General features: G+C 39.4%; 1 protein-coding gene across 1 annotated transcript; it reads left to right on the forward strand.

Moving 5' to 3' along the window:
• Positions 1 to 846: 846 nt before the first annotated feature.
• LOC135494218 (transcription factor Sox-14-like) lies at positions 847 to 7,660 on the forward strand. Its single transcript, XM_064782040.1, has one exon. The coding sequence runs from the start codon at positions 1,025 to 1,027 to the stop codon at positions 1,847 to 1,849; it is 825 nt and encodes a 274-aa protein (XP_064638110.1). The 5' UTR covers positions 847 to 1,024; the 3' UTR covers positions 1,850 to 7,660.
• Positions 7,661 to 13,990: the final 6,330 nt, after the last annotated feature.

The raw sequence follows: 13,990 nt of genomic DNA on the forward strand, positions 1-13,990 counted from the left end.
CCACTACTGCTGTTGCTGCTGCTGTTGATGATGACAAAAACCTTCGATGGCATGCGGGATGAAACATATTGCCATTATCTTTTTACCCTGTATATCGTTTTGTCATGATACTCAACTGAATTCTCTTGCCCAAGGCTGTTGATACCGCCCCTCACGTAATCAACACTTACTTCTATTGTCATTAAAACACAAGTAGCATCTGCCGCCACCTTTTGCCTGTTTACCCTCGACCCCTCCTATGTTTTCATACCAATTCTTACCATTGTTCGCATATTTACCCGTCATAATATCAAATATGATCAAATTGGCGATGTCGCACCCCTTCTCAGTCCGCCCAGTCCGCATGCACTCTCATATCTCCGACGTAGTCTTATCTACGGTTTTTAAATAATGACATTGTCTATAGAATTGCATATATTATGGCGCAGAATTTATGAAATATCAGGAAATCTGCCGCAATGTTGAAATAGTTCGCGCGCAAGCGGCGTGAATACAATAAACGTTGGGTTACCAGCACGAAAAGCGCGTTATAAAGCGGGTTGACTTTGCACACAACGCGGATTGTCCATATTTCTATCAAACGCGTCATTATTGATAGAATTTGTTCTCTTTTGTTATCAAAATCGCTGCTGTGAGATGACAGGCGAACACAGCCACAGTGCTCATTTACCAATCATAGCTATTGTGAGATCACACCCTAGTGTGAGTCGCCAGCCAATGGGAACTGCGCTTACGGACAATAGGCGGTGGCCAGTTCTATTGACGAATCGGATTGGGTGGCGCTCAAGTGGCTTCGCGATAATCGTATAAACACTGCAGGATTAGAAAGCATGACAGTGATGCGACAGAGCTCGACAAGACAAGTTGATTCAACGCTTATTGTGGACTATTATAAACTATAAACAACGTGGCTGTTTTCAGCTGAAACTGACATTTCATTCGTTTTTTCACCCATTAACCATTTTCAATCCATTGACGACTTACTGAGGAATTATTTCCACAAGTTTAGAACATTTTTAGGATCATGTCGAGTCACAGTCCAGCAACGAGTCCGATTCCGCTTTCGAGTCCAACGGGGAGCACGGGGAGCAGCAAGTCTCCAAGTAGCAACTTGGAGCACGTCAAGAGGCCAATGAACGCCTTCATGGTCTGGTCACGGGGACAGCGCAGGAAGATGGCCCAGGAAAACCCAAAAATGCACAACTCAGAAATCAGCAAACGGCTGGGAGCGGATTGGAAGCTCCTTTCAGAGGATGAAAAACGTCCATTCATTGACGAAGCGAAGAGACTGCGGGCGCTTCACATGAAGGAGCACCCTGATTACAAGTATAGGCCCAGGAGGAAACCAAAGTCACTACTCAAGAAGGATAAGTACGCTTTTCCTATTCCTGTGATTCCGGGCCTCCCTGGGATGGGGATGGGTGCCTACGGTAATATGGGACTTTCTCCTTACGTTTCGTCAGCATTGACGTCTTCTTTAGATTCGTTATCTCAAGCGGAGAAAGCACGTGCGTTCTTGCCACCAGTGTCAGGACACTCTCTTTACTCGCATCTCTCAGACGCCACGAACAAACTAGGAGAAGCCGCAGCATCCTCACTCCGCGCCTCAGAACTGTCAAGTATGTATAATCCTTATGTTTCCTCACCAGCTTTAAGTGCTCTCAGTGGACTTCCACCCTCCGCCCATAGCCATTCGTCTATGGGACAGTATATTGTGCCTTGCTGTCCACCGGGCGCCTACGGGATGCCGCCTTCCCACTCCTCCCAAGACTTACACCGGCCGCTAACATACGTGTTAGTCAAACCCGAGGACCATTATCGACATCCTTTAGCGGGACCAGTGATGTAGACACATAGACTATCTTAGAATGTACATATTTATGAAGGACATTTGTAAATACTAGTAGATACGGGATTCGGTTGTGAGGTTGTTCAGGATGTGCCGCAACAAGGGAACATTCTCCAATTTGGTAGGTGTTTTCCAAGGTCTGTTTGGCAAACTTCACATACCGAAGCCAGAATCTCGTGGTGATATCTCAAAGTGCTAATGGTATGCAAGTGAAAATTGCATTTCCTAACCAAAGAAACAAACTTTAGGCCGTAAAATGCCTTCGATTCATATTGTAACGGACTTGACCATGGGCACCTTGCTGTGTCCATTGCACGAATTCTAACAATGCTTCAGTTGAAATAGGACGAGGATCCAAGGAAACTTCCAGGGGTATCTGATTGTGAACAATTTCAGTAACAGCTTAGAATAGTCGTTGACCGTCTGATTTTATCAGTGACACCATAAAGTATAGAACGCAGGACACTCTCAGCGCAACATTTAAAAAATCTCGACCCGGAGTTCAATTTGGACACTTTGCCAGATTCAGTCACCGACTTAACCCATTGAGAAGGATCACCTGAGATTCGGAGCTGGCAAGAGTTTAGAAGATTCGTCTACCGACCAGGCTAACCATTGGCCAAGAACACTCAGCTCCCGAAACGTGTATATTCTATCATGACACTGACGAAAGCGATTTGCTTAAGTTCTCAACTCACTTGGTAACTTTGTAATTTGTATCTTCTCTGGTGTGGCCTGACCACGTTTAAGGTATGTATCCTCATTGATATCCAATTGCCATGTACATGCATGCATACATTTATGTACAGTTGCACTTAACGGTAAAAACGTACGCCATCAGCGGCTGGGCAAATGGTTAATGGAATGTGGTTGAAAAGGTGTCTTGTAATTGTTTCCCTTAAACAACCGCAAGCTGAGATAAGTTTTTTCATCTCTTTTGCAATATATTTTTTCTACTATTTCGAGAAGATAAGTACACAGTGTGCCAACGTATGTAACGTGTACATGGATTGTATGTCAAGTACGATGGAACTCCGAAGCAGTCGTAGGTTTCTTGTAGTCGTTAAGTTGACCATTGAGGTTCTATTTAACTTTACTCTATAAAAATTCGTTTTTGCAGGACTTGCCTAGTGTTTTGCCGCTATTTCTCTCTCATTAACTGCATTTTTATGATAAATTGAGTCAAATCTTCTCAAAGTTATCATACCTTAAGCCATCGTAAGTTCGTCCTTGTCTGAAACTATCGGATGACAAATGCTGTGTTCAATCGGTGCATGTTGACACATAATACCTATCACTTCAATAGAAATCAATAAACATTAGACATGGCGAGTTTTGGGTAACTTAGTGACTATGTTTGGGACTTTGTGAATTTTGGTATATTCTCTCATAGAAACTTTATTCATACGGTTAACTGTGTATATCAAATGTGTTAAACGAAATAGGCATAATACTCAAGACGAGTAGTTGAGTTAGGCAGCAATGTATTGGAAACTTGGTAATTTAGAACAGTTTTTGAGTCAAGGCAATATAGCCTGGTGTTTGTATCATAATTTCACTTTGTTCTGAGTTAAATACTTCGAGCCAATCTTGCTAAGGTGATTTTTTTTAAATTGTTGGGTAACTTGTGTCTCGGCTTCAGTACTCGTTATCAGGAAAACACGGTCAATCGTCACACATTTCTGTGTTTGATCTATACAAATACTGGTACATCCATCGGATACCAACTGCAATTTCGATTCAAGTATCATATCTGGTCATACTAAAATCATCATGCTTAATCAAGTTAAAAGGTGTCCTCAGTGTCATGCTTAAGTCTACAATTAGAAACGTATACTTAAGTAATTGGTTTTAAAGGTGTCATGCATTTAAAACGCCATCGATTACTGAAGAGTTCTCTAAACCCCGAGTTTTTAAGGTGTCATACTTGAAAAATCTCCTCGGAGGGCGACGTACTTCAATCGATTTAAGAGGGTTTCAGACTTAAATATTAGATTCGAAAGGACTGGTGTCATACTTTTGATAATCATGCGTAAATTTGAATGGTTTCTGATGGATGTGCGAGTACACCTCTATCTTATCACGCATAAGTTCCGGAAGACTCTGACCTAATTTAGTGTGACTATCTTTGATTTGAAGTTCAATTTGAACGGATTTTTATTGACTAAAGCAAACATTGCTGCAGTTTTCAACTTCTTTCGCCAATTTCTCTAGTTTTCTCATTTTTTGCATGAAAGTTTTTTAAGGAACGAAGATATGGCTGGCAAATATGTAACAGGTCTGATATAGGTGCAGTTTGTTCATGCACATGTGTCCCGCTGACAATTCTACATCACACAACGATGGTGGAGCAGCAGCTAGACATGCCAGTGTGATGAAACTTGGCATATGTAGTATTTCTACAAGTCTTAAGTGTTCTGAAGTGAACAGCGCAACATCGTGTCCTGCAGTATTGATATTTATCAATAATCTGGCCACAGTGTCATGCTGACATGCATGAGTTTATTCTTGACAGCGGTGGTAATAAATCATGTACACGGGTTCCTCTACAGCACTGATCACACCACGAGTAACACTGATGGACAATAGACTAATTGATCAATTAATTAGTGCTTATTAAGTGGTGAAAGTGGTATGGGTGTAATAAATGGTCGGCCGTATAGCGGTATAATAATCACCTTGACAGAGAAGGCTCGGAAATCGTCTTAACAATCTTTTTCTTTTACAAGATTTTCTTTCTTTTTCTTGATTATATTACCAACATCACGATTGCAGGTTCAGAATGGAACTCTAATTCGTTTTTTTTATACCATGTTTTGATCAAGGACATTCGAACTGTACTTGGACGCAAAAAGTCAAAATAACATTTCACTAGCTCCGTTTGGTAAATGTTTGATCGAATTAAACTTTCCCTTGATATTTCCACTTCAGTTTTTTTCCAGAATTTCAACCGGATTTTGTATTAGGGGCCATTCCCCTTCAATCATAGGCCCTGCTAAACAGGGACTATAAAGTTCATGTGCTATTACTTTTCTGGGCCAGGGGACAAAAAATAGCTAAAATTCTACAGCAGTTTTATTGAACTTGTTTTTTTTTCTTCAATGTCACTTGAAGTTATGAAACCCTTCCTGCAATTTATTTACAAAATGTTGCTTTTGTGTCGGAATTGCCTACACTTATGCTAATGGAAAAATCGAACCATTCACAATACTGGGGGTCGTTTTGCAACCTTTTATTCTTTGGAAAAAGAAGGAAAGTTTATTTCAATTCAAACTGCTTTGTTCGCAAAAGAAATATTTTCAAAACCGAATGGTGTTATTTTGTGCCCAATTAGTCTATTGAGGTAGACGCTATTAAAGTGATTGAAAATCTATTGGAATTTCAAGGGAGAAAGCCATTGCTGTTTAAATTAATGTATCTTATTGTTTAGGCACTGGGAAAGCCTTTGGGATATTGCCCAACAATAGCCGTATACATGTTCACCACTTTCTAAAAAGTGTGTTCGAAAACATTAAACAAGTTGTCGAATTTTTAATTTGGTATGGTGGTAATTTCCATACGTTAATGTTACAGTCAAAAGTACGTTCTTTACCTCTCCCTTGTTGGGCGAAACAAGCTGACTTCGCTCATACCAAGGCTGATGCAAGACGTACATGTACACACCAATGCAAACAGTACATACATTTGACTCAACGCAATCTCAACATGTATGTGCCTGTCCCAAACTCTTTTCTTTCCACAAATAACTCGTTATCAACATCCTTAATCCCAACAAAACATAACGAACAACCACTTGCCCCCCTACCAACAAAAATTTACCATTATTTGCGAACAACAGGCAATTGTGCGCAGAAATTCAAAAAAGGTTAAGGTATTCTGCTAAGGACAATGGTATTTTCCTTCTACTCCATTCAAGTCAGTCGTTAATTTCCTTAAAATGAGATTAGCTCATTAAGGGGCTTTGGACCACTCGTGAGCGCTCTAAGCTTGGTAAGCTCCGACAGGCCAGCGTGTTCTTGCAAGGAAATGCATAAATGTTACATTCCTAACGAAAACTTACTTAAAATTACACATGAAGATACTAAGTCTTACTATGTATCATTCATGTGCAATATTTATGCCAAAGAAACCATGATTTTTTTCAAGGTAGTCGAAAATCTCTGCAATGACATCCAATATGTTCCGGAATACGATGACACTTCACTCATGTTACTGACAAAGGTTGAAACCATCTCCTACAAAAGCAGCAAAGTAAAAAGAATGCTAATGCCTAACCATTATTGATCTAACAATGTCATGATTGCACTTTCCAAAAGAACAATCGTTAATTGTCGGAAATCCCCAAACATACATTTGTGTATAATTCCATTCTTCTACAAACTGGTCCTTTCACTTGAGGTTCCTTGGACAACACACAATGATTGTTGGCTTGTTCTCTCCACAGTTAATTGGCTTTTGTGTTTGGCCAAAATCAATAGGGGACATTATGGTTATGAACAGGGACGATTTGTCCTTATTGCGATTATCGCGGTTTATGCGCAAGTTTAGTCAAGCTTTCCTTTAGTGGCGATAAAGGGCACGGTGATGGTCCAAGGAGGGTGCGCCCTCAACACATTGTTGTCTGAAGCATTGTTTGGGAACAATCAATTAGTCATACATTCAGTGCTTATAACACAGTATGCATCCGATCAACATTTAGTTTACTAATACGTACATGTACTAGAAATATGAAATTGTGAGAAATCGTGTCCTTTTCTACCAAGTCCAAAGTCATGAGAATGCCTTTACGGCTACTTCACCGATAACGATAGACTAGTGTCACTGGGAAAATGCAGTATGAGATTGTAGTTGAAATGTATGGTGCTTGGTTGTACCTTTGACTACCCGCGCTGTACTCGATGTTCATATACATTATACGAGGGTAAAATTGGCAAAAAAGCCTTGGTTTGAAAATTGAAGCAATTAGGTCCGGAAAGTATCTCTGGTGTGTTCACTGCTGTTCTGATTCCCTATCTCTTTTGGATCTGTCCTCTACAACAAACGATCAACAAATTTTTGTTGGATAGTTCCTCGGGTTTTTTTTTGTTTAGTTGGCACTTGTAACGTTTTCATGACGCAACTGTCAGGTGCCATTATGACACAAGATGGAGGCATCCGTGTAATATTTGATTATACATTAAGTGTACATTGGCCATTCGTCGTATTCAAATTGGAGTGCTGCTTTGACGATTCGAATTAAGCTCGAATTAACCTAGATTCAAATTTAAATGAAAATATGGAAATGATGTATATTTTTAACTTCTCTAGTAGTCTAGGAATATTGTGTATATTGCTCATTATTTGACAAAACTATTTATGTTGCTAAGCTGAATTCACAACCTCTGGAACTGATGCAATTGATTTTGATAGGAAATGCAATTAAAAGTGTCAAAGTAAATCCGTTTTTGCTCCGACCAATGCATATTACAAAAAATGTTGTGAATACAATACGGAAAACTTTGTTTTCAATTGCTTCAGTTCCAAAATGTTGCACGACTACGTGACCTTGAAAGGTCACCGTAGCTAATTACAATGTTGTTAATTCCTGAACTATTTTGTTGCAATATTTAGCGAGGGCATTTCTCGTGGGGTGGATATAAACACCAGAACGGCAACCGAAACACACTCGGTTTTCCTTCCGATGCTGCCCCGTTCCGTTCCGATGGTTATACACACCCTTTATTTCTCGTGTTATGTTGACTTGTGCATGGCAATGGTCTGTACATTGAAAGAAACTGAACAGTGTTTTTTAATAAAATGGTTTACAGATGATACTTATGTTTTTCGTGTTATCGTTTGTCTGAAAGATAATGACAAATCATCACTTTCCTCAAACATAATCTTAAAGGGAAAAAGAGTGGTTTTTCATACTAAAATGAACCACCTGAACTCCTCGCCGATGTTGTCCATTTAAGAGCCTGCATCCCTCAACACCAATATAAGTATGGCGATGCCTCTCACCGAAGCATGACCGGCATGATATAGAGGCCTTCCGATTGCCAATACAGACATGACTTTGCTGAGAAGGTGACAAATGGAACCGCACACTCACACTCATTCCAATGATACCTACAATGACCTATCCTCAGCTTTAGGCCTTTCACTCGGTAAGTGTGAGAGGGGCCGATCGTACGACAGACCCTGGTATGTGAGGATAACCATGACCATGCCTGCCTCTGAAACTGGTCAAAAGCTGTCGCGACTGGGCGATGGCTGCATTACTGCTATAATGATTTGATTGATACGGAAAGGTAAGATACCGCCCTAGATGAAACCATGCAACACGCAACGAATCCGAACCAGTTTTACTTCATAATCAATCAACAGAAGCTGCCAGTGTCGCAGAAAGTGTTCCCAAGAGCTGATGAAAGGTAGGCCTACGCTGACGATGTGAATCAGTGCTGTCCTTGGCACGACCATCACCTATAATATGTAGAAAGCTTCACACCTTCGGTTGCCAGACAACAGTTTCAATTTTCCAAGTTGAAAGTCAATTCATCACATAAATTGAACCGCCCATCATATTTATCATTGAAAACAGACAATATCTGTTTGGCTTGAAGCAATAAAGTAATATACTCATGTCATTGTCAAGTGAATTGTACCGAGGCCCGTCTGTTACACGTGGGCTTTAATACCTATGATGGAAATATGAACTATTGAGGCCGGCCGTGTGATGGTGAAGCTTCACTTAGGCTTGAAATCAACTGCATCGCAACGGGAAAATGCACTAGATGAAAACCAATGCAGGCTTCAAAAGAGGTGTTTTTATTCATATCGTATGCCAATTTATCTCTTCTAAACTGAATTGCTGTATCCTCTCCATGGACGGTTCCTCCCTCCCCGCCTGTTGTGGGCCCATAACGCCCTACGCCGGGCTAGTATAATGCCTGCTCCGTGCCATACTTGCACATCAGCGAGCAAAATCTTTCCCCACAGAGAAATGAGAAACGGGTCCAGCCCCCGGCCCGTGGAACACACCAACTGAGAAGAGACACATTTTCTGCTAAGATGCCCCGATGAGAATTCAAAGATTAATTTTCAAATTCTTCAGAATATCTTTTTGTATACTTACAATATCTTTTTGTATACCGACAATGTGTCCATATGACGATTATTTCCACTATTCAGGATATTCAGGTCCAATTTTCTAAACTCTTGAAAATGCCAGTGTCTCATGCGATGCAATGACCGCTGCGCTTGTTCAGCACAAAAGCTTGAAACGCCCGGTGCAAAATGTGCATACGGGCTGCCATTGATGATCTTGAATTGGTATTCATTGGAACTGAGTTATTGTAGATCTGTATTTAGTGCCATTGATGTGAGAGACTCAGGAACAATTGGCTGACAATGAACGGACGGATCTCATTCAAGACTCATTCAGCCCGGCTATATCATATGTTACAGGAATGACAAAAGCGGGGAATCTTTAGAACTGCGGATAAATAGCGCTGATGCCGGGACAATGAAGCTATTCAGCTCGTGGAGTGTTCAGCAGTGTTCAGAGAGCCTCCTGAGTTGTTCTCGATTGATGCTTTATCAAAATGTACATTTTCACAAACAGGCCGTTTTAGATTTTCATGATAGAAAGCCAGTTGTGGCTCTTGGCTATGTTAAAGTAACACTACGCCTACTGCGTTAAAGAGTGTAATTTGAGTCGGCTGCCCAGACACTTGCCATCATTTTCATTGGCCTGACAATCGCTGGTAATGGTGAAACGGTGAATGTAGTCCCGTGTATTCCTACAGTTTACCCAAAATAAAAGTTAACACGTAGAATGGGTAAGGTTGATGATCCTATTAAAGTGTACCCGGTTTGAAACTCGCGCCAGTGTAGAAGTTTAAAAAGTTCGAGGAAAGAACGTATGGAGGGGGAGGACTTTATAATGTGCTCTTATCTCGGAGTGATTGACGGTCGTGGCCTCTATAGAACCATATATATCATGGCCCGACACTTTTTACAGGGGGACAATTTCTACTTCTTCACCGACAGGCGTTTTGAACCACTGACTATACATTTCGGTAATGGCTTTCTAGAATATCAAATACAAGTAGTCTTCTTCGAGAGAACTGAAATTTCTGTTAAGAAATAAGCTGTCAGTTTCTAACTCTAAGGCAAGTCGCTAAACCCATTTCTGACTAAAACAAATCCCCGCAGATTCACCGATAGGCCCTATACTTAATCACTTCAAAGGCCAATGCAAAAGACGTGTTATTTTTTAGTCATTCGTGCCAACACCGACCTTGTAAACACAGCCTGAAGCTGTTTTCGACCAGTGGTTTCTTTTTCCTAATATTTTCATAAAGCAATTGTAGTTTTGTGTTCAGACAATGACTTAGAAGAAAAAAGGCCTTTGCACCTGCAAAAGAATTAGCAGAGAGATTCTATAGACTTTCTAAAGGCCAGTTTGTTAAATTCCAACGAAGTGAAAATGGACATTGAATTGGTTTTGTGTTCGTCGATGTGAAAGTGTTTTACCAGACGAGAATCGGTAGCGCACAATATAAACTCTTGTTGACACTGGCCGGTGTTTTCTTAACCAAGCTAACAGGGTTTCCTGTCGAATTCTCGGCGATTTTCTGTCCTGTTTTGGTCGCGGGCGAGAGTCCCTTAGAGCTATGGACGCAACGAACCGAGTAGCTATCTCAGTTTGAGTGCTTCTTTTGCCCCCACGTAGTGAGACAGCCCTGGGGTCTGTGAACACCCACGGAGCGACATCCTGGAGAAACCTCAGCTATTTGCAAGACTTTTCCCCCTGCTTACGTAATCAAACCACTTCTCTTGACTCTCAAGACGGTTGGTCGCTTCCTTATTCTTTGGAATCGGAATGAAATGTCACAAGTATTTGAAATGGTTTCGAAAACGACTCTGCAAAGTTTTAATTGAAATATCGACATCAGCGTCAATCTTTAATGCTTCGATATACCATTTGTCTATAATCTATAGCTAAAGGCTATAGTATCATTTTATAGCATTTAAAATCTAATGCTAATATAAATACAAAAGCCTGGGGCAGTTTATGGTTTATGGTTTGATCGGTTTTTGCAATAAGTAAACTGGCCATTGTATTTTTACTTTTCTAAATGCTTCTGATACATCGGCGATAAAACGACTTTTGTTGCAGGGATTCACATTCGTAGCGATCTGGTAAACAAAATATGTGAATATGTCGGATCTGATGGATAGTCTCCATTTAATGGTTTTTTTGTTGCAGTATATTTAATATTTGTACTAAGGTATTGTCAGGTCCAATACTTCCCATATCCTTCTCCCTCAATCCGCAGGATAAAACACACGAAAAGGCACGGCTCACAAAGGTTGATTTTCACGACGACTTTTACTATTTAAAACTATTATCCGGTCTTTGTAATTTTATATTCCCACTACGACTTTAAATTGCCTTTAAGCCTAAGCATAGCGCGTTCCCTTTTGTATTTCTTTAAGCGTTAAATAGGGAGAACACACGAATATCTAAACATTGTAATGCAAAGGCCCACTTTAGTCCTTGAATGAATAGAAACGATTAAAGTATTGTTGTGCGATTATAATGCTATTCCTTAAAATTTCGTCCTTTCTTGATGAAAAATTCACAGAAAACAAAAGTTGCTGTGGTTTGCCTTGGAAAGTGAGTGAACGAAAAGTTATGTTTGCACAATTCCTTCAACAAGATTTGGATAACAGTAAAACTTTCATGATAAAAAAATCCCAAAATTTCGTTATGCTTTTCAGTTAATTTCTTAAGTTTGAAGCCATTTTTCTCAAAATGATACTTTGAACGGAACGGTTGTTCCTTTTGCGTTGTACCCTTCAATACTCTGCACCAGAATTTTCGATTTCTGTTCATGGGAAAAAAAATATCGACTGATAAACCCAGGACCGTGGCGCGTGTTATTATAGCTTTATCAAGCAAATGCAATGCATTATTGCCAGAACATAATAAGGTGGAGGCCACAGAACCTCAGAATACGGTTCATCGACTCCACATAATACCGCCTCACAAAACATACGAAATAATATTATTAATTTTCTATACATATATAAATGCACTTGAATCAAGCGGCGAATATTATGATATCTGTCATAGTGTTGGTGTGTCAATAATGCTATTGAACACTTTCTAAGAGCAGGCCATTTTTATTTCTTGTTTCGAAGTGTGAACCTTTTAGGTTTGATATAATGAAGGGTAATATTCATCCATTATAAATATCCGGAGCCATAGGAAGATGTAATAGATGTTGTTCAATCATGAAAAATAATAAACTGTGTTTTCTTTCTGTTGATGTTGGTTGTTATTCTATTTATTGTCTTTTGTTTCGAATGTGTGCACCAAAAACCAATCATGGTAAACCACCAAATTTCGCTCTTATATCGCGAAAGTTTTCGAGAAAGAAAAATTCACGATTTTTATTTTTTGCGGATTACAATGTGCATTTACGTAACTTCTTTCAGTTGTTCTAGTAAAATGATACTTCGAGATTTGGAGGAGACCCCAAAACAAAACCAAGTCTCCGCAGTCGTAGTATGTTTTACATTTTGGCTTTAGTACTTCTCCAAGTTATAGGTTTGCTTTGCCTCACTTCGCTATGTTTGGGTTAATTTAGGCGGCGATTCTTTCAAGTCGCAAGCATCAATTATGCATCGATTTTTTTACCACTTCTCAATAGAAGGTTTTTCTTCTCGACTCTCTGATCCGTGTGAAATATGACACTTATGCCCCTTATTCACTGGTAATAAGTGGGAAAACAACTTAATTATTCACATTGTTTTCACTTTATAACATTGTTCGCTCAGGTTAAATGAGGTCTCAGTGCGAAGTTGCTTTCAATTCGCGATTGACAGGTACTTTTTGCTTTGACAACAAACCTTCATTTGCGTCTTGTCGTGTATAAGGATCGTTCCGGCGTTATCACTATCGCGAAGTGATCCAGAGTGTTGGAAACAACAATGAGAGTCATAGTTTAAATAAAACTTCCTTGGTCAAAGTTCGTTTCGGGCACGTACCTCATTGCGAAAGACCTTTTGATGAAACATCACTCTATTTATAGAACCATATCATGTCCCCACAACACATCTTGACCATCAATGTATTGTCATTGTTAGCCTCCAGACACCGCGTGTCATACCATTTCAAATATTATTATACCTGCTGGTGCCAAATTGATTTATGGTATTAAGCAATGGAACCTGGCAGAATAACAGAATCAATTTCATTTCCAAACATTTGAATATAAGAATTATAAACTTTCTAAAGGTTCAGACAATTTATTATCTTATTTACAGATGCTGATAGCATTTGAATATAGGCATAGTACCAGCAGGATAGAGAACTGATACATAATAATAAGATAATTTACATATTCCAATGAAAGTATAATTGATAAATTTTATTATCGTGAATATAATGTCACTTAGAATGAATTTCATATTATCAATAATTAGCGATTAGGGTAAGCATTTACACCTGTTAATGAAATTACAAATTCTAAAGCGCAGAATGATAATTTGAATATGATGTATATGTCTGCCGATTATGATATATGAATTTGACACCAGTTGGTCTAACGAATAAACAAATTAATTGAATTTTTTTGGTGAACTTTTGAAATTTTGATCCCGTCATCTGCAACTGTGCCACTGCAATAAAATTGATACTTGTAGCATAGCATCATGAGGATATCATGGGTTACCGTTCGCTTCTCCAGTTCTCTTGAATTTCCTCAAAATGATAGCATTCACCCTGGAGAATCAGTTACTTTGTACATTATACATGTACAATGTGCCATGATGTTGTGATATTTCTACCCGGTGGAACGTCACATTTCGAATTTTTCTCTTTTTTTTTCTTCCAATTTCTGTCTAGCCTCAGCAGGTTGAGGACAGATGACAGTCACTCGGATGCAAATATTACTAAGAGACCAGGACTAGTGCGGTGTGATAGAAAAAAGAATGTGCAGATAATTGTAAAAGTGTATAGAACATATTATTGAAATAAAAAGTGGGTTTCCGTGTCTGGGTGTTTATTCTCTTTGTTTTGGCACGCCTGCAGAAGCGATATTAAAACGTTTTCTTCGTTTTGCCCTACTTAAAAGTCATTAGGTATAT

This window comes from Lineus longissimus, chromosome 10, assembly GCF_910592395.1.
Source record: "Lineus longissimus chromosome 10, tnLinLong1.2, whole genome shotgun sequence".
In the NCBI taxonomy this organism is placed as follows: Eukaryota; Metazoa; Nemertea; class Pilidiophora; order Heteronemertea; family Lineidae; genus Lineus; species Lineus longissimus.